Genomic DNA, 22228 nt, shown 5'->3' on the forward strand with positions numbered 1-22228 from the left:
GATGGTTCTGCTATTTTTGTTGAGTTTTGTGATTTCGGAAGATCTGGTCGAGGGACGACGCACACGAAATAGATACCCCGTTCCATTTTTTTTTGACATCGAAGTTGCTTTTTTCTTCCAGGTCCAGTGGCACGCTGTCGACCATTTCTTTTCTTTTTTATTATTGTCTACTGGTCGCTTTTGATTCTGTCTTTTCTGTTCATTACTGTCGTTCAATCCTTTGCCAGGAACGATTTGGCAGAATAGAATTAATCTGTGACATGGACAATGTTGTCCTTTCTTTGACGGGGCATCGTTTTATGTGTGTGATGAATCTGATGATTGTTCAACGGCCGGAACATTATTGAGAAGGATTGAGCGATACAGTGCATAGGTACCAAATATACGAATTGCCTCTGCTATATTCTTTTTATTTTTATTTTTATTTTTTCTCCTTCTCATGCAGTAGATTAGAATTTCATTGGTAGTGCATTACTGTCGGCTTTTTGGATGGGATAAGAGCACAATGGATCAATGGAAGATTTCCGTGAAGAAGGTGGAGTCTGAGAAAGTTTCTTTCAGATGGCATCGCCCCAATGGACCAGCCCATGAGATTGTCCCGAGAATAGCAAATCCCTTGATAAGGGCAAGCGATGGGCAATGTGATTGGCTGGGCCCTTGGGCCAGCCAGAAGGAGAGCGGCTGAACCGTGGGCTGTGGCCGTCTGGCCGACCCAAGGCCATGGATGCGACAATGGCGACTATACTAAGTTTGGGCTGCTCCCTTTTTCCTCATGCAGCAGGATTGGTCAATCGAGCTTATCTCAACAAATACCGAGTTCCTTTCATGGTACTCTGTACGGTCATCCAGATGATCTGATTTCTGTCTCAGGGGTATTATTTGCGGAGGGATTTGAGATTTCACCAGTGACATCATGGGCTAGTGGTTGGGTTTCGCATTTTCATTCCTGAAAATAAAGAAGGTGCAGGTCAATTGTTTTCTGCCCAACCACTAGTCCCGCCACTGTTCCTGATGATCTCAAACTGTACTGATATACCCATATTTAATGAGATTAAAGGTGGGTGTTTCCCACCCTCTCTCATCACATAAGTGGCCATAACGCCAACATTTTACTGGAGATAAGAACTAAGATTGCAATAAAGTGTCAATTGACAGCAGCAGTTCACCCCTGTCCCGGCCCATTGAATTCCCCAAGAACTCCCAAAAAATCATCCCCAACAGACACAAACCACTACGATGATCGGCTAGCTGCAAAAACAGCTGTACGTCCAACATCCCAGCACCATGACATCATATTTTCCATTAGTCTGGGCCAGGCTCGCCGTAATGTCGTCATTTCTGCCATTTTCCTTGGAAACTGTGCATTTTGCGTGTTCCACGCGGGTCGTGCCGTGGTGGGACTGCGCTTGGCCTGAAACTGCCTGGCGGAATTATTGAATTACCGAGTATTTCGTGGCATACGGGTTTTTACCGGTACCAGTGCGTGTGTAAATTACGCTTGTTGGTATTCCATGGTTGGTGGACGGCAGTGTTTTATTATCATTATAGTTCAATTTAAAGGGCAATTTGAAGGGTGATTTTTGGATGCGGATGGGCTGTTATCAGTTAGATATTGTTCTGTATGAGCTGCAGTTGGTAAGGTATATCCTGTCTACAATGTCGGTTTAGGGACCACGTCTATGCCCATGCACAGTACTCGTGTCTAGGCAGTTGTCCCTATGTATCTGATTGCTGTACTCAGTTCATAATCTTGCGGTACTGCCGTTGAGAGAGAAGATAGCTGAGAGGTTGAATTCCTATCCAGATAGTAAAGAACCTGCATACATCTCAAACAGTCGAAAACCAATAACTGACCTAGTAATTACAGGAAAACCTCTGTCTTTATGGCTAATACTGCACGCCAACGCCGTTGGATGCTCTGTAGATCAGATCAGATCCCAGATCTGCCAATGAGAAACGGGGGATTGGTGGGCTCCTGGGTGTGCATACGTCAGTGAGCCCCAACAGTCTGCAAAAACAGTCGCTTTTCTGGCGATCATTACGCAGGGGGTTTGGCAGGGTATTTATTGGTGATTATAAGCTCAGTAACTAAGGTTAATTATTATTTGCAGGTTATTTGTTTTAGTTTTGATTTGCATTTGGGTGGATTGTCCAGAAAGACAACATGGCGGCAGTTATTCGATCCACAGTTAATCTGTACCTTGACGGTGGCTTCGGGATTTTTCTAGGGCTAATTAGTACTATTTACAGCTGTATGCTGTGCATATACCTGATGGATCGTTTTCCTATTATAGATTCAGGTACAAGGGGTATATATCCCCTATCCCTGGTAGTCTGTACTATGATGGATCTACAGTGAGGAGATGTAGAAATAAACCGTTGATCAATCTATTTTAGTCTAAAGACCTATCTTATTGTTATCTACAGACTATCATACTAGCGATATAGAATACACTATCACGTATGGATATACTGGGTTTTATTCAGACATGGAATATATATCGATCATGCTATAAAGTGTAAATATTTATCTTATCGATTTCGCTGAGATGTAGAAATACGTACTATGTAGTATAGAGTACTCTGACGTCAAACACAAGGACAAACGACAAGGCATTGACCAGGGATACTACACTGGACACTCTGGATATATCAAGTGATAGCCACTGTCTTCCCAGCCATGTAGCACTTGTGTTGTCTTTCTCCTTTTAGTTGCCTCTGCTGTTGCTCTGGATGGCACCTTCCCTCTTCACTGTGCCACTGTGTTGCACCTTCCCAAAGAGGACAGCCTGAGCAAACAGCCCAACCTTCTCTCTTTCTTTCTTTCTCCCCCCCCTTTTCTTTCTTTCCCCTCTTCTCTTCTTCTGTTGCCTCCCCGTCCTCCACATATTTCTTCATCTTCGTCAACCCACTCCCAATTGCTTCTCATCTTCAGCTCTGCACCCCACAAACTCGGATTTTTTTCTCTTTACTTCTTCTTGTCACTTCAGCGAGTTCAATATGGCGTCCACTGCAAGCTCCAAGATCGTGTTTCTCCTAGCCGTCTGGCTCTTCGCAGTCTTGGGCTTTGCAACTGGTAAGAAGAGTTCCATCATCTAGCGTTTCGACTATACTCACTTCTCCACAGATATGATCGGAAACAATAAGATGATCCTCGATACTATGGATAATCAAGATGCCCCTGGTAAGTCTCGACTCGTATCCTCCAAAGCCGCAGCTTTTTCACTGATCGTTCTATCATCAAGACAATGAAGTGTCTCTGAACTATAGATTCTTCCCTCGTGCTGGTGAGTCTCGTGGCGCAAGCCATCATACAGCTTGATTTGAATCAAAAACATCTCCGTCTGACTTCTCTCTATCAGAACCAGTTACTGTCACCGTCACTGAGACCGAGAGTGTCTGTGAGCCCGCGACATCGAGTGTCCCAGAGCCTTCTGCCCCTACAGCTCCAATCACCTCGACTGAGGATATTCCCACTCAAACCTCCGCGTCTCACACCACTGAACAGCCCTCGAGCACTCTGCAGACTCCAAGTGCCACGCCCTCAATTTCATCTTCTGCCTCTATCTCCCCGTCCTCCTCTAGCATCCATACTGCCTCTAGCACTGTCAGCTCAGAGACCAGTGTTACCTCGACGGCTCCCAGCAGCACCACTACTGCCCCTCCTGTCTCAGACTCCGCCCCCCACCGGGGAGGAATGCACACTATTTTCCTGGCATTCGTTGTCATGTTGACTGGCTTTCTTACCTTTTAGGTAGCATCAACATTATCATTCGAATGTGGTTGGCTTGTGGCATCGAGGCAAGTCTAGGAGTGGTACAACTGTCAGCAGCATCTGGTATGACTGGACATGTTTTTTATTGGGATTTCATAAAGTTCGTATCAAAATGTTTTTTATTTGATTTGCTTTCTTTCAGGTTGCAGCAGTGATTACACCTTCTGCTCCCATTAATACAGAAGCAACGATTGTTTGTTATCATAGTTGCGGCCAGTTCCCGCGGAATTTAACCAAAGTCTCGTACTTGTTCATCTTTATCTCAACCGTAAATTATGGCTACCATGGGTATCTTCTAAGAGCAAACATATATCATCCGTCCAGTCACATCATGACTCCAAACAAGTAGTGAAACAGGCCCTTGTTACACAACCCACACTGGATGTTATGCATGTCGGACCTTTCTGCGCTTCCCTTATGTTGTCCTCTAGTACTTCGTTAGTTAATGTGTCACTTTGCAGGCCGATTAAAAACTTACGTCTACCAAAAAAAAGCAAGCTGACTAGGTCAATTCAACCCACAAATGTCATCTGAATGCGAGCCCACACCAGTCAAGGTATCGTTGAGCCCACTTCACGTATCTGAGTCGCCAATTGCTTCAATCTCTTTGGACAAAGCACATATCCGACATCCATTCCCGATTCTATCCCTGAGAAGTCGAGCAGTTGTCACCTTAGGCCCAACTGTTCGGGATGTAGACATGGAAACATCTTGCATTGTGGGGGTAGGGAAGGGGGAAAATGGTCGTGGAGTATGAGGATTTGTTAGGGTTTCATCAGCGGTAGTTGGGGGTTCGGGGTGGACGTGCGATAGGTGGAATACATGACCGCAGGCGAAACCGACAAGGACCTCTTTTTCTAGAAAACGCAAAATTTATTCATTAGCTGGCGGTCCAGCAGAGGTAGGGATAAAAATCGCTTCTTACCATTAGCATTGAAGGGGGCATGACAGCCAGCACATCTTCCAGGTTGTGAGGTAGAAGGCTTAGAGGGAATTGTAGTCTTTTCGGTGTCGGCGTCACTCTTTGGTTCGCTCTTCCCATCGGCCTCTGACTGGCCGTCCGTTGGATTCTCTTCCTCTTGGACGACATTAAACTTGATTCCTCGCCTTTGACTACGACGTAATGCGTCCATGCCTACTGCAACCTCACTTTGGAGAACCTTGGCGGCTCCCTGGCTGATACTGGCCTGGAGATCATGTTCTCGCATCATACGACTAAGGCCTTCTCTTAGACCTTCAATTTCTAAGCCACTTGGAATACGTCGCACGAGCTTGATGGGATCGATGGCCGTTCCAGCCTCCACGAGAAGTCCGTGGATGAAACGAGGCTTTTCCATTGAGTAGTCGAGGAGGTCTTCCCAAAGATCGGGATCGTTTTGGGATTTGGCAAAAGATATAGCCTTTGAGACATCCTTCAAGTCAGAGAGAATCAGGTTCAGGGCCCTCTTTGTTTGTCCCATTTTCGAGAGTAGATATATAAGCTCGGTGGTGAAGTGACGGCTTTCACAGATGGAGCTGGCAGTGTCAAAAGAGTAAGAAGTGCTGGTTTGCAGGAATTCCATCAATAGTGGACGATCATAGTCGGCAAAAATCTCCACGGTTATATCTGCAACACCATCGATCAACGCTTTCCCTTCGTCAGCTGCCAACTTGTTCGCTGCATCCCGTACATGAGCACCCCGCCCTCTGCGAGGTTTCGGAGTAGAATCATCATGAAGCGACTCCCCTCGCCAGAGAGCCCGCAGGTAAAAGTAGAGAAAAAGAAGTCGGTTGGCATCCATTAATTGATTGACTACAATTTCCGGACGGACAATTCCAGTGTACGACTCGCTAGCAAGAAGTTTGACAGGCTCTGCCGTCAGTTCTTCGAGCTCAGATATAGGGGCCGACTTCATCTGTTGCTTGGACACGCGGATCATGATAAATGAAGGAATATCATCAAAGACTGCATCCAGTAGGCGGTGGTCTCGTATTAAGGACATGGTTGTGTCTGCGTCTTTGAGTTGGATGTAACAGCGCAATGCTTCACGATAGTGACCACCTGCTAAGCGTAGTTTGGCAAGACCCTCCATCAAGATACGCCAATCTTCTGATTCGGGTGTGACCGATTCAGATTTGAGTTGGTGCTCAATGGCTCCGGCCACATCATTGGCATCAATCAGATCCAATGGCCATGAATCCACAAGTCCATTGAACCGATGTCGATCATGAGAGATGTAATGCGTAAGTACCACCTCATAGATAGCCGGGGGAAGAGGTGGGTCTAAGTCAGTGGGAATATGAGGAGAAACCTCATCAAACTTATCATTCTTGATGAACTTCCAAGCCCAATGCTCCCATCTAGGTGCGGTATGAACCACCTTAGCACAAACTTCAGCAGCCTCATTCCATTTGGTCTCTTCAACGAGCTGCTCAATCCAAAGCTCGCCAATACGGCGCTTCTCCTGTTCGGCAGCGGAAATAGCTGCCCGACCGGTCGTTGTGACTGATGATCGATCATCGGCAAAAAATTCACCAAGGCTGCTTTGAATCTGGGATCTGGGTGGGGAGCCAGATATGTTATCTTGTGTCTCATTCGTAGACCCAGCTGCCTCAGGGTGTTCATCGACGAGCTTCCAGGCCTCTTCATACTTTGCATGTGTATTTAGCCATGTTAATCGATCCGAAAGATCCCTTTTCACGGAAACGACACAATCGTATGGACTATGGATGAAGATCCTTAGACCAGCACTTCCTACGACATCCTGCACTTCTTTGGGCAAAGAGTCATCGGCGGAGAGTCGCCGCGAGGAAAAATTACTTGGCGCCCATCCAGAGCCTTTATCACCACTGCTTGTTGTACTGCGTACGCTTGCTCCAGAACTAAACAACCGCGCAGGATACATGGTTGCATCCCACAGGCCATTCCCAAGAACCCCCAATGTTCCTCGCTGAACAGCAGATGCAGTGGTCGTCCATGGGGGTAGAACGCTCATGGTATAGTCCGAGGAAGTGAGCTTTTCGTAACGACCGACGGAAAGGGTATCGGCACTGATCTCTTCTTTGGTTTCAATGTCAATAAGGCGAAGTTCGGGCTCCAGAGCCTTTGATCGGTGGTGTGTTCCAGGGTGAAGCGTGCCGTGTTTAGACCGCAAGTCTGAAGGATCATCTTCCACCTCGATATATGCAAGAACTGCAAGAAGATTAGGGGTATATAATGAGATACCAGATATAATACAATCAGTCCGTAATCTAAGACTGAGTTAGTGACTGGTCGGGCAAAAGGATATACCAAACTTACATCGCAGAAACTTCCACGGAGCCAATGTTCTGATTCTTGAGATTTTTGTTTGGTCTATCAGGATAGACATCGATGACCCAGACAGTTCCCCCCCATCCAACAACTAGCTTTTCAACATTTTCGTTGACTGCCACTGACTGAGGGGGAGTCGAACCATCACGATGCGGTGTGTTATTAGAAGACTGGTTCTCCTGGCTCTCCAGAGAATTCACATCGATCCATTCCGCACGGGCTTTCCAAACACTAGCCATTTCTTCCCAACCCGGACGGTTCGGACGATCGATGTGACTTAGGCGTTTCCACGCAAGTTCGTAGTCAGCCGAATCAAGATGTAAACTCGATCGCATAATCTTAATTCCTTCTTCGTTGACCCAAGCCACATATTTTCCTGACAAAGACCATTTGATCGTGCTGATGGCACCCTCCCCACCATGCAGTATGGTGTCTTTGCCGCTGTTGGCACCCAGCCCTATCGATCCAAGCCAGCTCGAAGCGGCGGCGGCAGCGCCGCCCATTGTCGTTGAATTTGTACTTGCCCCCACTCGCCCGCCCGTTGTAAGAATCAAATCACCCGCTCGCCCGCCCGATAGAAACATCCTGTCACTCTTGTATTCTGGTGACAATGCGACCGCTTGAACTGGTCGGCCGAAATTCCGTAGAAGAACATCTTTAGGGTCCACTAAAGACGCAACGCATACATTTCCATCGATAGAGGATGTCGCAATGTAGATTGAGTTCGAAGGTGTTGCAGCAAGAGCTGGTTGGTGACTTAACCTGCGTTGGCCGCGGAGACTGGCTGAGCCGGACGAAATTCTCGGTGAAGAGACCTGTTCTTCGGTAGGAGCTCTGTTCAAATAGTCTGATTTGGTGGTTGGTAAAGGAGGAGGGTAAGGCGATATTGAAATAGAGGTGATGCTCGCCGAATGTGCGTGGTACACACGAAGAGGTTGCAACAGAGGTAACGACAGAACATGCTGCGGAATTGTTAGGTCGAGGACACTCCTGGTCCAATGCATTAACTTACAATATTCCCATTATGTGTTCCGATAAACTAGATAAATTCTCAGCTTGTGGCTTTTTACGAAAGCTCTTGGAGTCCATACCATCTTGTCCCCAGCGGTGAGGAATGAGCTCGTTGCGTCCCCATTGCGGTATACCGACCCCAGATGCTTCGTCAAGTACGCATACTTGAGGTGCGGCTCTTCGTCTTCCTCATCCTCATCCTCTTCTTCTTCTTCATATTCGTCCCCCTCTTCCTCGTCGTCGTCCTCGTGGTTATCGTCGTCATCGTTGTGCTCTGTAGGTGTAGACCGATCGGGCCGATGTTGTTCGTCACTGGTTTCGTTGACATTCTGCGCAACAGATGCATCCAGCTCCAGATTGTCCTGGTGGGCACCCTCCATTGCCTCTGTCGCGCCAGGCGCGTCCATGGCGAGAGGCTTTTTCCGTACCTGGAGCTTATTCTAAGCAATCCACCGATGAAGAGGAGGAATGGCGTCAGTCACCGGTTGCACCTGGGGTAAGTTGGGCGATCGATGACATAAGCAGCAGGAGCTCGGACCATAGGCAATCCGGCTTTCAGCTTTAAATTCCTCGTCTGAAGCAGTAATTGCGATTGATTTAAAGCAGTGCGAGCAATTGGGCTTGTCTCTTCATGCAGAGATTATAACAGTCATGTTCGCGAGAGCATGCAAAAGGTCTGTCACAGTGGCCAAGCTATTGAAGCAGCCGCAAAATCAATACCTTCACGCATCTCCATCATTGGGACTACCTCGGCGAAAGGATTTTTTCTCTTCCAACGCATACCTCAATCAAAAGCAATCTAAAAATGGTGACATTACAGAGGTGTTGCTCTCTGAGCCTCAGAAGCAACGGAGGAGGGGCGGTCGGTCCCCGGCAGCGCCAACTTCGTTGCGGAGAGTAGCTGTGGAAGCACAAAGATCAAAAGATGGCTTCTTATCCAAGGCCCAGCTCAAGGAGCAGGGGCCAAATCAGACTAAGGTTCCAAAAAACCGACCATTGCTACATTGTTCCTCTGCTGACTTGTTGGTTCAAGACAGTAACCGCTTATGCCGTAGCTGAACAGTTTAACATTCGCAAAGTCAGGGATATCCTCCAAGAGAAAGGCTACGAACCGGATCCCTTCGAAACCGGTCTATACCCGCAGGTTGTCCATGTGCAGGTTCCTCTAGATTCGATACGGCGAGTGAGCAACCCAAGTGCATCAGACCTGCCATCCGACGAAGTTGGCGATATTTTTGTATTCCCCTCTGGCACAGTTGTGGCCTGGTCGCTACCGGAAGGCTTCACATCCTTTCTAGCAACCAGAACACTGCTTACGGCAGCGGAAGGAGCACATATAGATAATCTGGAGACCGAAGACCTTGAGTACGTCGAGGACCCGCAACGAGAAAATAGCAGCATCAAGGGCGATACTATTATCCTTGGGACCAAGCCCGACAACAATGGATCTGGGACGCAACTGGCTGGGCAACAATCTGCGGTAGAGACGGTCCTGACAAAAGTCGCATTTTCGTCAGGGCTAGCTCGAAGTACGAAGCTAGCAGTTCTTGAAAGTCTTCTGTCGAATTATTTTGAATCCACCCGGGCGATCCCTACCCTCCTATCAAAAGGTTCTCGTCTACCCTTTACACGAGATTTCATCCTTCGTAAAACCGGCCAGCTACTCAGTGTACGCGCACAGTTGAACCTTTACTCCGAACTCACAGATTCCTTGCCGGACATCTTCTGGGATAGCCGGCATGAGCTTGGTCTGGAAGGATACTACGAGCAAGCAGGGCGGGCTCTAGATGTGGGGATTCGCATCAAACTCTTGAATGAGAAAATGGACTATGCGCAGGAAATCGCTAGTGTCCTCCGAGAAAGACTGAGCGAGACGCATGGACTTCGACTCGAATGGATCATCATTTTACTCATTGCCGTGGAAGTAGGCTTTGAGGTCCTACGGTTATGGAAGGAAAGAATCCATGAGCAGGAAACACGAGAGCAAAATAAACAGGATTAAAGTAGCAGAGATATGAATGTTTGTGTTGTGTATATAGTTGTGTCCCCAGACCGCAGGTTTTGTCGGTGTAGGTTGTTTTACTTGACAGGCGTACCATGATACCCCCTCCACTCGATATTCCAAAGATGCCTTTCAGTATGGACTATGCAGGTTCTACATATGATTGTAACCAGAGAAACTGAAATCTCCTGGATCGCCAGGCACACATCGTGTTGTCTATCTTGTACAGCTAGCTAGCTGTTCGCCGTAGCAGAATGGTGATAAGGGGCTTATCAGTTGACGAGTTACATGTGACACTGCGATTGGTCACGGGTCACGGGGCATGACGAGGGATTCACGTGGGCGAGCTGTCATATTGCCACTTCCTCTTGAGCTTCCATTTCATAAACAACACCTTTGGGCTCAATTCTTCGCTCAATCACTGTCGTAAGGCTCAACAATCTCCTACAGCGTGGAGAGAATTGAGGTTGGAGACTTCATACCCGCTGCTAGTCCTATCCGAAACGCAATACAACAAGGAGGAATGCCGGGACCACAACAGATACTCAAAGCCTTGACGGGCTCTCTTGGGCTTTCCCCTTTTTCGGGATTGGACATTCCAGAGAATGCTCTTCAATCATGTCCCAAACCTGAACTGAGCTGCCAGGCAAAGTATCACGGCCAGGACACTTGCTGCTTCAACTATCCTGGCGGTTCGCTACTCCAAACCCAATTCTGGGATACTGATCCTGCCGTTGGGCCTGATGACTCTTGGACTATCCATGGACTCTGGTGAGCTCTAATAAGCAGTTGGAGATGGAGTGTCAATTGTTGAACATGACACTGATTTCCCGGTTCTTATTCTAGGCCGGATCACTGTAATGGCGGCTTCGACCAGTTTTGTGACTCACACAGGAAATACAACAACATTTCCTTGATTTTGATCGATGCTGGCCGAAGGGACCTTTTGGACTATATGAACATTTACTGGAAGGACTTTAAAGGCGATGACCCCGATTTATGGTACCATGAGTGGTCTAAGCATGGTCTGTATTCCATATTTCTTCCGTCATTTCAAGAGTCGAATCCTAGGAACTCGTGGTTAAACGTAAATTCTGCAAATTGTGGAGTTCACTGAAGAAAAGGGCGAGATAGGAGATTGTTCCAGGCCCTCTCCAAGATTACACCCCTTGGTTTTTCTTAAGGCAACTCAAAATATATATCTGAATGCTAACCAACATACATCTAGGTACCTGTGTCAGCACTCTTGAACCCACATGCTATGGTGCCGATTACCAGCCTCAGCAGGAGGTCGTGGACTATTTCGATAAGACAGTCGAGCTCTTCGAGGGTCTACCTTCCTACGATGTTTGTTCCCCCAGTTCCCTTGTATCTACTATACGATCCTTCGAAAGAGTAAGTGAAATGGGTGAAATTAGCAAATTAATTCCGTTCAAAGGTTCTCGCCAAAGCTGGAATCGTCCCATCTCAAACCAAAACATACACTCGCTCGGAAATTGAGAATGCGTTGTCGACAGCCCACGGTGCCGATGTTGCTGTTAGGTGTCGACGCGGTGCGCTCAATGAGATCTGGTATTACTTCAACGTTGCTGGACCTCTACAGAGTGGAAAATTCGTCGCCTCCGACCCAGGTTTGTCAATCCAGCTCTGTTCAATTTTCCATGCCGTAAAATTAACTGTTCATAGACGGGTTTAAGTCCAACTGTCCAACTAATGGCATTCGATACCACCCCAAAAAGCCTCAGGCAGAACCAGAACCCACCGAGACTTCACCGACAGGCCCCAAGCCGACAGCACCAGGGGTGCCGTTTCAGGGCAGGGGCCACTTGAAGGTCTCAACAATGGGCCAGAGAAGGGGCTGTATCATCAGCCATGGCACCTGGTTTAGCTCGGGGACATGCGCTACATTTAGGGCGAAGAAAATTTCCGGTTAGTCTCGCATTGCCATACTTTACGGAATGACTGAAGTTATCAAGATACTAATTGAACTTATAGAGGATGCTCTTACTTTGGAATCCAGTAAAGGCCCATGTGCCATTGAACATGATACGCTCAACTGCGGTCCGCATACCCAGGGCCCGGAAAAGTTCAGCGTAAGTCAATTCTTCCAGAGGAACCGGTGCCCTGTCAATCCCACGATACTAATATGATTATCTACAGGTTAAGGATGGTAAACTCGCGTTCCGCGGAAACACATCCTTCTTTGCAGACAAAGCGCCCAAGGGGCACACCCAGAGCAAGGTCTTTGCTTCCGAGGCAGACCATATTATCGAGCTAGAAATTACCTGGACAGCAGAGCAATAAGATCCTCTGGTCCTGCGTACAATAATAATATTCTCCATGGCCCAGTTGGATACATACATTCATCATGAGTGAATAATGGAGCTATCATACGCTGAGATGCTATATTCAATAGAAGTTGTACCAGATCCAGACACAATAGATTCGTTGCACGTTATATTTTTTTTTTTTTTTTTTTTTTTTCTTTTTTTCGTTTTTTATGCGGCTTGACGCCAAAGGAAATCTAGAGTACAGGTCGTCAGGACCACCAAGGAACAGAGTATTGAACAGAGATTCTGCATGCCCAAAACAGATTCATTGGTACAGTCTTTGAGGGCAAAAAGGAGTAAGAATCATCGTCACATGAAGATATAAAGCAAAGAAAAACATAAAAAGGAACGCGATGAGACAAAAGAAATAAAACAAAAAAATAAGACCCGCAGAACTCCTGTAAATGTTGCAGTCTTTGTTCGCCAGTCCCAGCGGTGTCGTACATGGTAAATTAAAAAAGAAAAAGAGCAAAATCCCAGACAAGAAAAACCCCAGAAGAAATTGAAAGCCCGAAAAAGAAATTTTAGTCGCAGATTCATGTCATTCACAGTCAGAAATCGTTTATCGAAAGCAGTTTGTCGTTGAGTTGTACATAGTCTCGTATCGTGTCACTTGAAAAGTAATAAGTCGTTGTCATGTGCATTTATCCAGTCATTTAATCCTGAAGTCGTAAGAACTTTTTTTTTGTATGCGCATTGTCCATAAGCCAGAAGGTCGTGGTCGTTCCATCGTCAATCTTGGGTTCCATCATCTTTACTCCAGGAAAAAGTCTCGTGCCATGAGGTCTGAAGGTTGTTCATCGACCTGAAATTGGAAGGAAAAGAAGTCGTCATTCATAGAAGGACCCGTCGAGAAGGTCTTTCCCGGAAACAAGTCCAAGCCGCTGTCAAAAGAAGCTGGGTTGACGTATTCGGGGAAGGAAGCCATGTCAGGGTCGGTGAGACCAGGAAATTCGTGCTTTCCAAAGCCAGTTGTAGCATCTTGGTTGATAAAGATGTCGAGATCGGAACCGTTGGAAGAATCAGCCAGGGTGGGTGCAGTGTGGGGGGAAGACAGAGAGTTGGCGGCCGAGCTTGTGTACGGGCAAGTTTCGGGTTCAGAGATAAAAGGCAGCTCGGTTTCCTCCACAATCCTATCCAAAGGTCGGCTGGCAAGAGATGTAGGCAAGATTTCATCCTCCGAGTTAGGTGTGAGAGACCGGTGTGTCCGATTCGGCGAAGGCTTGTTGCCAGTGCTGCAACCTGGTGAGGCAGGGGGTGTAAAGGTGAACGCTTCCGGAGGCAAAGAGTAGTTGGGAGTGTTGAACACAGGAATGTCTTGCGCTGGGCTAGAGCCACGAATGCTCATGTTCTCAAAGACCTCGGACGGGGGCGAGCTGCGAGCGCTGTCGGAACCGGAGAATGATTCGGAGGATGACTTTTCAGCGGCTCTCTGGCGGGTTCTGGATGCTTTGTCCTGTCTGTCTTCCAGCTCTGGCCTGTGCTTCTTTGGTCGGCCGCGCTTTGTTGTCTTGCGCACGATTCCCTTGTATCCGCCAATGCACATTCCCCGCTGTCTGTGTCGAGTCAAGGCATCATGTCTGGCAAAGACGTTCCCGCAAAGACATTCATAGGGCTTGTCTCCGGTGTGGATCTTAGCATGGCGCTTGAGGTCATGACCACGGACAAAGCACTTTTCGCAGTGGTCGCACTTGTACTGGCGGTCTCCCAGATGGGTCTGAACATGAGACTTGATGTTTTCCTTTCTACCGAATCGTCTTCCGCAGCCAGAGTGAAGACACACCCATTTGCCGTCCACGGGATCGGGACCGTGAATGAAGGCAGCAATCTCGTCGATGGTGACGCCCGTTTGTTTGATGGATGCGTGGACTCTAGCGTCGAGGTTGAGGTTATCGATAGACGCAACTCGGGGGGACAGCTTGGGCTTCGTGGCAGAGGCGGTACTTGTCTCACTGGACATTCTCTGGTGATGAGCTCGTTGCGGCGTAGCGGGGACAATGGGGACCTTTGGGGCCTTGTCACTAGCATCTTCGGAGGATTGCATGGCTGCGAGCTCTGGAGACGAGTAGAAGGAAGACGAGGTGGATAGCGATGGTGGGTACAGGTCTTGCGATACATTCTGAGACTCGAGATTATCAAAACTGGATTCCTGCTTACAATCAAACGCATCGAAACTATCGATTTCGAATGAAGCTGTGTTAGGGGGGGAGGGCAAATCAATCTTCTTCTGAGTAGTAGTCGTTCCAGGTACACCCTGGAGGGACTTTGCTCGTTGCATATACGATGCCTGTGCTGAGCCAGACATAGAAAGACTCTGTTCCTTGGTGGGAGACACCTGTGTGTCCTGGTTATACTTGGCCATGTTCATCGTTCTCTTGAATGGTGTTGTCGCCGGGGTTATTGGCATATAGTCTGAATGCTTGATCAGTTGGGGGTTCAATATTGAATAGGACATTGGGTTGCTCTTACGGGTATTGGCCTGCTTTGGGGTATGCGGTCGCTGCGCACGGGAAGGTCCGATGTCCGATTGAGCGGACATGCGTCGCATTTCCGCGGTGATGCCGTTGGTTTGCTGTTGGGGCATGGCCATGTTGTCTTGCTGATAAGCATCCCAGATGTGGTTGTCAAGGAATGGGCGATCGATGGCATTGTTGCCAGGGAGGTTTGCGTTCCGGTGTTGCTGAATCATGTTGAGAGTGACGCTGGTAGGCTGGTGACCTCCGAAATTTTGGTTGCCAACATTCATCATGGCCGGGTTCATGAAGGCCATGTTGTTGGGATGGGTGGTGTCATTGCCGTTGCGGTTGGTCAATGCCTGCAGGTCTTCCTGGGACAATGCCTGGCATCCAGACATCAAGGACATGGGGGTCATATGTTGAGGAAATGCGGGATGTGTCTGTCGGGAGAATTGTTGGCGCTGTGCTTCCCGCAAGAAATGCTGTGGTTGTTGGTGTACTGCTGCGTTAGTAAATGAAAAGGTACCATCTTGGACGGACTGCGGTTGCATCTGCAGCGAACGGTGGTCCAGACTCTGGCCTCGCCGGTGAGCATGGAATCGCTTCAGAGCCGGGGCGGGCAGGTTGGGAGCTTTGGCAGCCTCGATCGCCGATGGGGTGGAAATCTGGCGGCGATGTTGGCGGTGCCGTTCGTGAAAATTGCTGTGTGGATTGGACATCATGGTGTATAGATCGCGGTAGCCACTTATCGCAAGAAACGAAAAAGAGGTCCACAGGCGAAATGATAGATCACTCTTATATCTGACCTGGAACACAAAAAACCATAAGCCTCCTGCACGAGACGCATATATGGATATAGATCCGAGACTGACCTCACAGCGCGCGCGCCGTCGGACGATGGTAACAACAACCCTGTATACGGTGTCAGTCGGTGCACTCTGAAGCAAGAGGACAAACCGGGGGGAAAGAAAAAGGTTAAGAAGCTAGGTCGCTCTCTAGGGCGAGGGTGCTAGCAGAGAAAAAAACGAAGATATATCAAGGGCACGGCTGGATAGAGCTGGAGCTGTTGTGCTTGTTCCCCACGCAGTGGCTGGGATCTTTGGTTCCTTAATCACTCGACCCAAGGACTGGGAGAAGAAAAAAGGGAAGAAACAAAGGATTAAGGTAGTATTTAGTAGAAGGGTGGGAACCAGGGAAAGCGATGGAGATGCTGAACCCGAGCTCAGAGCGCACACTATCGCGATCTACGCCCACGGTTCCGATCAACAATGGGCGGCGTTGGCCCAGCAACAGTCGTCGCTTTAGGCGTCTGGGAAACCAACCGCCCGCTTGGCATGGGCGAAAAGTGCCTGCGAAGTGGAGTTTTTGCCATCTGAAGCTGTTCAGGTTTCAGGCTTTTTCTCTTTTTTCTTTTTCATCGCTGCTTTGTCCACCTGGCCCAAACGTCAATTGAGGCTCGCGCGGCCCGGCCAGTCTGTGTGCCTGGCAGAAAACACTGCAAGGAGCCCGTTTCCCCTGCGGTGGATGCCCGTATCATCCTCAATAATATCATCGAGGGCCAGGTAATTGGACCCCCTCTGTGAGGGTTTAAGACACTATTTGCAATTGTCAGAGCCCTTGTTCTGCAATAGTCGCGACAATAATTGCTGCCAATTATTCCCAGCAATTATTCGTGCCTTGAGTCGGGCGGCTTGAAGCCGTGACGATTATCTACAGTTGGCGTCATAGGGTGATTCCTGCCTGAGGCATCAGGTGTGATTAGTAATGCGTAGATTCCAGTCATGTCAGCAGTCACATGACTGTCGGCGAAATGAGGACCCGAGGGTTCGGCACTACACCCAAACGAGTAAAATAAGCCACACGTGACCACACAACGATTTTAACGAACTAAAGAGTCCCTCCACCACTTATTTTTCCATCACGATTGCAAGGTTGAGGAAGACATCTTGTCGAGGTTAGTTGATCACCCCTATACCTTTTGGATCTCGCCGCCATCGAGGGATATGCAGCATGATGTATTCTCTTTGGATTGCATTCCCATCATCGTTGCAAGCTATTTTCTTCGTCTGCGCTGTTTGCGCATGGCGGGGATGATCGTTTCTCGAGATGGGTTTGCGACGATGGGACAACAGGCAAAAACAGAAAAGAAAGGTCATCAGTAACTAACAATTCACAAAAGGCCTTCTTCAAGATGCAGATCTTCGTCAAGACCCTCACGGGTAAGACTATCACCCTTGAGGTGGAGTCCTCGGACACCATTGACAATGTCAAGTCCAAGATCCAGGGTATGTCTACAATCCGCACACAAATCTTTTGACAAAGATAACTAACGAAAACCAGACAAGGAGGGTATCCCCCCCGACCAGCAGCGCCTGATCTTCGCTGGTAAGCAGCTCGAGGACGGCCGTACCCTCTCGGACTACAACATCCAGAAGGAGTCTACCCTCCACCTCGTGCTCAGATTGCGTGGTGGTGGTAAGAAGCGCAAGAAGAAGGTGTACACCACCCCCAAGAAGATCAAGCACAAGCGCAAGAAGACCAAGCTCGCTGTCCTCAAGTACTACAAGGTCGACGGTGACGGCAAGATCGAGCGTCTCAGGAGAGAGTGCCCCGCCCCCGAGGTATGTTCATTTCCAACCCTAGTGTCCACATTTGACTTGATTCTAACTTTTTCCCTAGTGTGGTGCTGGTATCTTCATGGCCGCCATGCACAACCGCCAGTACTGTGGCAAGTGCCACCTCACCTACGTCTTCGACGAGTCCAAATAAGCGGATAGCCAAACGGGTCTTACATCTACCGGTGATGTATAGTTTTTAACGAGCAATGTCGGTGGTGGAAGACTGGTGGTTGTTTGTTTTGAGGATGCCTTGTGGTAGATACGAAAACAATGACAAAAAATTCGAAATCGATACCTGTCAATCTGTTTCATTCATGCAATTCGTAATCTGTGTCCTTGAACTATGGATGCTTCGTAACACAAATAATAGTAGGGCTGGGGTATAAGAATTATCTGCTCAGGCAAAGCCCCGTTTCACGTTGTCGTACTTGCTCTCTGGGTACTCGAGAGCATTGTCAGACTGGTCCAAGGCATGAACACCTCCGATGTCTTCAATAAAGGTGCCAATCAAGCTGCCACTGGCTTTCTCTGCAGCCTTGCCTCCCTTGTCACCACTGGTTTCCCACCACATTCCTCCTCCCAGCTGGTGCTGCTTGATGAACTCCACCTTGCGCTCTGCCATCGCTACCGTGTCGTACGAGACCATTGTGCGGGTTGCAGGGTCATAGCTCCATGATGCCCCAACTTCGGCGTCCAGGTCTTCAATCCCTCCTCTCGGGAGTACTTTGTAGTCCCAGATGCCGTTTTCCCAGCTTCCCTCGCCCACGCCCGAGTAGGGCGACCCTGGTCCATCGGTATTGGCAAACGCACGCCCGTACAGAGGCATACCCAAGACGATTTTGTTGGAAGGTACTTCACCGACCTGAGTATAATGGCTGAGTGCTGCGATTGTCGAGAATGGGGTCGAGTCCGGTACGGCCGCAGAGGGGAAGAGGTTCGCCTGGTGGCCAGCCACAGCACCCCAGCTGCCTGCATAATCATAGGCCATGAGGTTATAGAAGTCCAGATATGGCGTCATTTCAGGAAGCTTGAGCTTTGTAAAGTTTTCGGGCCCTGTTAACGATTAGTAGTTGTCGGTCGTATGTAGGAGATGACGTACCAGCAGGGCAAGCAATGGTCAAAAGGAACTTGCGGTGGCCAGCTACTCGATCCAAAGTCTGTCTGTATTAGTATCGGTGATAACTGAAGCAAATATAGCAACTCACCTCGCGGCACTTTTGAAGCAGCAAGACAAAGTTATTTGCCTCGGTTTCATCTACCCAGCATTGTTAGTATACGTCATTATATTCAAGGATATTTATTACCTTTGGGATATTCCCAATCGATATCAATCCCTAGTCATCGTTAGCCACATACTAGCAAAGCCTATGACGCACTCACCATCAAATCCCAAATCCAAGATCAGGCGTGTAGCAGATTCGGCAAACCTGGTGCGTCCCTCTTCGGTACTAGCCGGCTGAGCGAAATTGGAAGAATAAGTCCAGCCTCCAATGGATAGGAGAAGCTTCAACTTTCTATTCTGCTGCTTCAGCAGGAACAACTGCTTAACGCAGCCGTAAACATTGGTGCCGACGTCATTCCACGAGTCGCCGGGGTAGTGTTTTTCGATATCAGACCAGGTGTCACTCAGGTACCTAGACATTTAATTAGACAATGACACCCGCAAGATGCAATGAAAGATAGACTTACACTTCACCAGACTCCGGGCGAACGTTGGCAAAAGCGTATAGAATATGGGTCAATTTGTCAGCGGGGAGATCCTGGGGGTTGTGGTTGCGTCCGTAGATGGCCTGTAGGTGTCAGATATGGATTTCTTGTTCTCGGACAGGGAATATACCCAATTGACAAAGTAAGCAACTGCTCTCATTTCCGACATGATGGATTAGTTGATGCTGAGAGAGACGAGAAAAGATGGTAGTGGGGAATGATAATCTTGGCACAAAATCAATTGTCTGAGACGAGTAAACACAGAGGAGCAATTGACAAGCAGGAGTCAGTAGGATGGAATAAGAATAAGAATCAGATACAATTGAAGAAAGAAGAAGAAGAAGAAGAAGAGAGAGAGATGACGAAGAGAAGATGAATATGGAACTTTGGCGCCTAAGACAGCTCTTGGTATGGACGTGCCTTCCTAGTTTATAGTGACTGGCGATATAAATAGCAGGTAGCGAATCCTATTGGCTGGATGCAGTGCGTGGCAGTGCTAATGTGGCTTAAGTGGGGATACAGGGATTGTGGCTGGTGTTTGACAGCTTATGTAATCTTGAAGATGTTTGTATGGCTTCATCTGAGAAAGACAGAGAGACAGGGAGACTGAGAGGGTTTTATATATTGTTTGGAGAGTTCAAATATGTACTATATCGATCATGATGATCTGAATCGGTAGATCTTCTGATATCTGAAGAATTGGTGGCGTCGATCATGCTGTCTCTGACTTCAACTTTTGCGGAATGCTTGAGGCAGATGACAGTGGTGAGGTATTATCATTGAATTGTTCGGAGGATAAAGGAGATAGTTTTAGTAGGACTCATGGGATATCAGAGAAGGAATTGAGCATGGAGACCTGGTCGATGGTGTTCAGGGACCCTGTCGAACCATCACGAGATATTTCTCTGTTAGCAGTATAAGCAGTTAAAGGCGGTCCATATTGCAATAGATGGAAGAGTGACTAAATCATGAGACAGTATATTGACTATTCGAGATGAAGATGTTATTGTATAATTCTACCAATCAATTGCACTGTGATTTGATGACATTGAACAGTCAACAGAATCGTAGTAGCAACAGCAATAGTAGTAGTAACTACCGAGTAATAGTAGAAAAATCTGCAATCAGCTGACCAATATCAACAAAACACCAGAACATAGTCTCCCTCCAAAGATCCCCTTACAAACCTCAGCTCAGCCACATTTTGGCACCTTCTTCTCCGCCCACTGATTTGCTCTCAAGCCCTGAGACTAATGCAACCAACTGCCGTTCTGTGATCGATCGGGCCCCGAGAATGGGTCAGCCCCACGCCACACGCGCTTTTCAGCTGCTATGTGTTCGGACTTGTCCTATGTTTCTCATACAGTCGAAATAGGAGGATAGAATGGATAGGAGTAGGAGTACGGAGTAGAATAGGAGGAGTGGATATCTCCACTGATATTAATTCAGCTATCCAGAGCAGAATTGATCTCAACCGAAATAACCCAAGAAGAAATGGATGGAAAAGAATCCACCGTGTCTGACTGGGACAGACATTTCAAATAACCGAAAGACAGAAAGATAGGAGAGTGTATAAAAAAAAACAAAAACAAAAACAAAAAAGACAGACAAGAGGTAAAAAACACCGGGATATCATAAATCGTCCCATCAGAAAACAAGAAAAGAAACAATCTGAACATCACTGCTTTCTTTTAGTCCGTCAAGTATGCGACCTGCGCTGTGGGTGTGTCGTATGCCATGCCATATTACAAAGGAAAATAAAGAGAGAAGAGAGAAGGAAACGGGAAAAGAGACAGAAAAAAAGCAAGGAGAGAGAGAGAGAGAGAGAGAGAGCAAGAGAAGGAAAACGTATACCAACCAAGCAATACCAAGCAAACCAAGTAACCAGAAAGAATCTCACTTTTGAGTCAGACACTTGACCAAAATGGTATCGACTTGTCGTACAAACGGTCTATCGTATCGATCTTCGTACAACCTCGACTTCCTTTTATGAATTCGCCCGGATCCAGTGGAGAATCACCTCCAACGGAGGATCATCATTAAGCCAGTGACCTGCCCGCAGATCGGCCGCCCGGAGGTCCGCAACAACGTGTTGATCTGTCACTTGAGCGTATTCCTAAGAGAGAGGGAGAGAGGGAGAGTCAGTTAGACCTCATGCAGAGTAAAGGGGATACAGGAGAGAGAAACAGGAAAACTCACCCGTCGAAACGACTCGCTGATGCTCTTCAGCTGCGCGGCGTGGTCAGCCGTTGGCCGCGATCCACGCAGCAGACTGGCCCGGTGTATCGCCCAGCGTTTGGCGGCCGCTGCACGAAGATAGATGCGATGCGCTTGGAACCGTCGGGCGCTTCCGTCCAGAATGACCCTGTAACGTGGCGGTCAGATCCCAGTCCTGTATGTATGTATGTATGGAGATGGGTGGTTGGATACCTCTTGAGCTCTGCCTTTTCTGCTTCTGCATTGCTGAATTGGGGTGGCACGGCAGTAGGATGGTAGTTGGACGAGAGCAGAGCCTGGCTCTCGGCGAGACATTTGCGCATCACCACGAATCCCTCTTCATTATACTCGTCGGGGGATGCGTCGACATTCTGCTGGGGGATGTGGATGAGAAGAGTGCGGTAGTCGTTGATGAGTTCGGCCACGCGAAGGGCTCGTGCTTGGTTGACTGGGGAGGGTTAGCAGAAACCAAAAGGTGAAGTCGAAGCAGAACTGCTTACGTCCGTCAGCCATCTCGCTGTATAGGGCAACAAGTAAAGACACAAGTAGTATAATACAAATGAACAATACAATTGAAGAACAGTCTTAACAATCAACGTCCTGATCTAGCAATGAAACAGCTCAATGGATTCAATCACTTCAATGATGATGGTCCCATCGAGAGGACAGAGAGGGTGCTATATAGTCCCTTTAAGCTTAATCTCCAGCCCAATTGACAGGATCCCCATTCCAGCTCTCATCCTCAGCCGACTGAAAATTTTTTTTTACTTTTTTTTATTTCCTTGGTCTTTCGCAAGCAGTACTGCAAGAGGATCATCAC

The 22228-nt window shown here is 48.0% G+C and overlaps 8 protein-coding genes across 8 annotated transcripts; 4 read left to right on the forward strand and 4 right to left on the reverse strand.

Moving 5' to 3' along the window:
* Positions 1–2945: 2945 nt before the first annotated feature.
* On the forward strand, positions 2946–3754 carry ASPWEDRAFT_66122 (uncharacterized protein; the record flags this gene model as incomplete). The annotated part of the gene is made up of 4 exons (XM_040838834.1): positions 2946–3076; positions 3128–3184; positions 3246–3287; positions 3363–3754. Exons 1-4 carry the CDS (start codon positions 3001–3003, stop codon positions 3752–3754), a joined length of 567 nt encoding a protein of 188 aa, XP_040692930.1. The 5' UTR covers positions 2946–3000.
* Positions 3755–4348: 594 nt separating this feature from the next.
* On the reverse strand, positions 4349–8485 carry ASPWEDRAFT_49288 (CLH domain-containing protein; the record flags this gene model as incomplete). Its single annotated transcript, XM_040837254.1, has 5 exons — positions 4349–4632; positions 4701–7006; positions 7056–8029; positions 8080–8106; positions 8159–8485. 5 exons carry the CDS (start codon positions 8483–8485, stop codon positions 4349–4351), a joined length of 3918 nt encoding a protein of 1305 aa, XP_040692931.1.
* Positions 8486–8658: 173 nt separating this feature from the next.
* Positions 8659–10331, forward strand: ASPWEDRAFT_37003 (RMD1 family protein). The gene is made up of 2 exons (XM_040834587.1): positions 8659–9056; positions 9112–10331. Exons 1-2 carry the CDS (start codon positions 8730–8732, stop codon positions 10078–10080), a joined length of 1296 nt encoding a protein of 431 aa, XP_040692932.1. The 5' UTR covers positions 8659–8729; the 3' UTR covers positions 10081–10331.
* A 123-nt stretch (positions 10332–10454) lies between these two features.
* Positions 10455–12542, forward strand: ASPWEDRAFT_37004 (T2 family ribonuclease). Its single transcript, XM_040834588.1, has 7 exons — positions 10455–10851; positions 10927–11105; positions 11309–11427; positions 11519–11711; positions 11767–12009; positions 12076–12173; positions 12241–12542. Exons 1-7 carry the CDS (start codon positions 10604–10606, stop codon positions 12382–12384), a joined length of 1224 nt encoding a protein of 407 aa, XP_040692933.1. The 5' UTR covers positions 10455–10603; the 3' UTR covers positions 12385–12542.
* A 622-nt stretch (positions 12543–13164) lies between these two features.
* ace2 (putative C2H2 transcription factor (Swi5)) lies at positions 13165–15588 on the reverse strand (the record flags this gene model as incomplete). The annotated part of the gene is made up of 2 exons (XM_040837255.1): positions 13165–14822; positions 14880–15588. 2 exons carry the CDS (start codon positions 15586–15588, stop codon positions 13165–13167), a joined length of 2367 nt encoding a protein of 788 aa, XP_040692934.1.
* A 1209-nt stretch (positions 15589–16797) lies between these two features.
* On the forward strand, positions 16798–17668 carry ASPWEDRAFT_180691 (ubiquitin-ribosomal 40S subunit protein eS31 fusion protein). The gene is made up of 3 exons (XM_040831847.1): positions 16798–17151; positions 17207–17487; positions 17546–17668. Exons 1-3 carry the CDS (start codon positions 17058–17060, stop codon positions 17633–17635), a joined length of 465 nt encoding a protein of 154 aa, XP_040692935.1. The 5' UTR covers positions 16798–17057; the 3' UTR covers positions 17636–17668.
* A 207-nt stretch (positions 17669–17875) lies between these two features.
* On the reverse strand, positions 17876–19647 carry ASPWEDRAFT_364013 (glycoside hydrolase family 18 protein). Its single transcript, XM_040834447.1, has 7 exons — positions 19322–19647; positions 19174–19274; positions 18865–19118; positions 18789–18818; positions 18690–18739; positions 18584–18641; positions 17876–18537 (listed from the first exon to the last, which is right to left on the reverse strand). The coding sequence occupies exons 1-7, from the start codon at positions 19358–19360 to the stop codon at positions 17882–17884; spliced, it is 1188 nt and encodes a 395-aa protein (XP_040692936.1). The 5' UTR covers positions 19361–19647; the 3' UTR covers positions 17876–17881.
* Positions 19648–21178: 1531 nt separating this feature from the next.
* ASPWEDRAFT_169120 (uncharacterized protein) lies at positions 21179–21921 on the reverse strand (the record flags this gene model as incomplete). Its single annotated transcript, XM_040830398.1, has 4 exons — positions 21179–21307; positions 21391–21556; positions 21622–21856; positions 21909–21921. 4 exons carry the CDS (start codon positions 21919–21921, stop codon positions 21179–21181), a joined length of 543 nt encoding a protein of 180 aa, XP_040692937.1.
* Between the last annotated feature and the right edge of the window lie 307 nt (positions 21922–22228).

The sequence above is a fragment of the Aspergillus wentii genome, assembly GCF_001890725.1.
Source record: "Aspergillus wentii DTO 134E9 unplaced genomic scaffold ASPWEscaffold_2, whole genome shotgun sequence".
Classification (NCBI taxonomy): Eukaryota; Fungi; Ascomycota; class Eurotiomycetes; order Eurotiales; family Aspergillaceae; genus Aspergillus; species Aspergillus wentii.

Excerpts from the sequence above, each read along its gene's own strand:
- ASPWEDRAFT_37003 (XM_040834587.1), top strand. The coding sequence starts at position 8,730 with ATGTTCGCGAGAGCATGCAAAAGGTCTGTCACAGTGGCCAAGCTATTG. Across the intron at positions 9,057-9,111 it reads AGGGGCCAAATCAGACTAAG|ACAGTAACCGCTTATGCCGT; the intron begins GTTCCAAAAAAC and ends TGTTGGTTCAAG.
- ASPWEDRAFT_364013 (XM_040834447.1), bottom strand. The coding sequence starts at position 19,360 with ATGTCGGAAATGAGAGCAGTTGCTTACTTTGTCAATTGG. Across the intron at positions 18,819-18,864 it reads CTTGGATTTGGGATTTGATG|GGATTGATATCGATTGGGAA; the intron begins GTGAGTGCGTCA and ends AACGATGACTAG. Across the intron at positions 18,740-18,788 it reads CGATTGGGAATATCCCAAAG|ATGAAACCGAGGCAAATAAC; the intron begins GTAATAAATATC and ends AATGCTGGGTAG.
- ASPWEDRAFT_180691 (XM_040831847.1), top strand. The coding sequence starts at position 17,058 with ATGCAGATCTTCGTCAAGACCCTCACGGGTAAGACTATCACCCTTGAG. Across the intron at positions 17,152-17,206 it reads TGTCAAGTCCAAGATCCAGG|ACAAGGAGGGTATCCCCCCC; the intron begins GTATGTCTACAA and ends AACGAAAACCAG. Across the intron at positions 17,488-17,545 it reads GAGAGTGCCCCGCCCCCGAG|TGTGGTGCTGGTATCTTCAT; the intron begins GTATGTTCATTT and ends CTTTTTCCCTAG.
- ASPWEDRAFT_37004 (XM_040834588.1), top strand. The coding sequence starts at position 10,604 with ATGCCGGGACCACAACAGATACTCAAAGCCTTGACGGGCTCTCTTGGG. Across the intron at positions 11,106-11,308 it reads CCATGAGTGGTCTAAGCATG|GTACCTGTGTCAGCACTCTT; the intron begins GTCTGTATTCCA and ends ACATACATCTAG. Across the intron at positions 11,712-11,766 it reads ATTCGTCGCCTCCGACCCAG|ACGGGTTTAAGTCCAACTGT; the intron begins GTTTGTCAATCC and ends AACTGTTCATAG.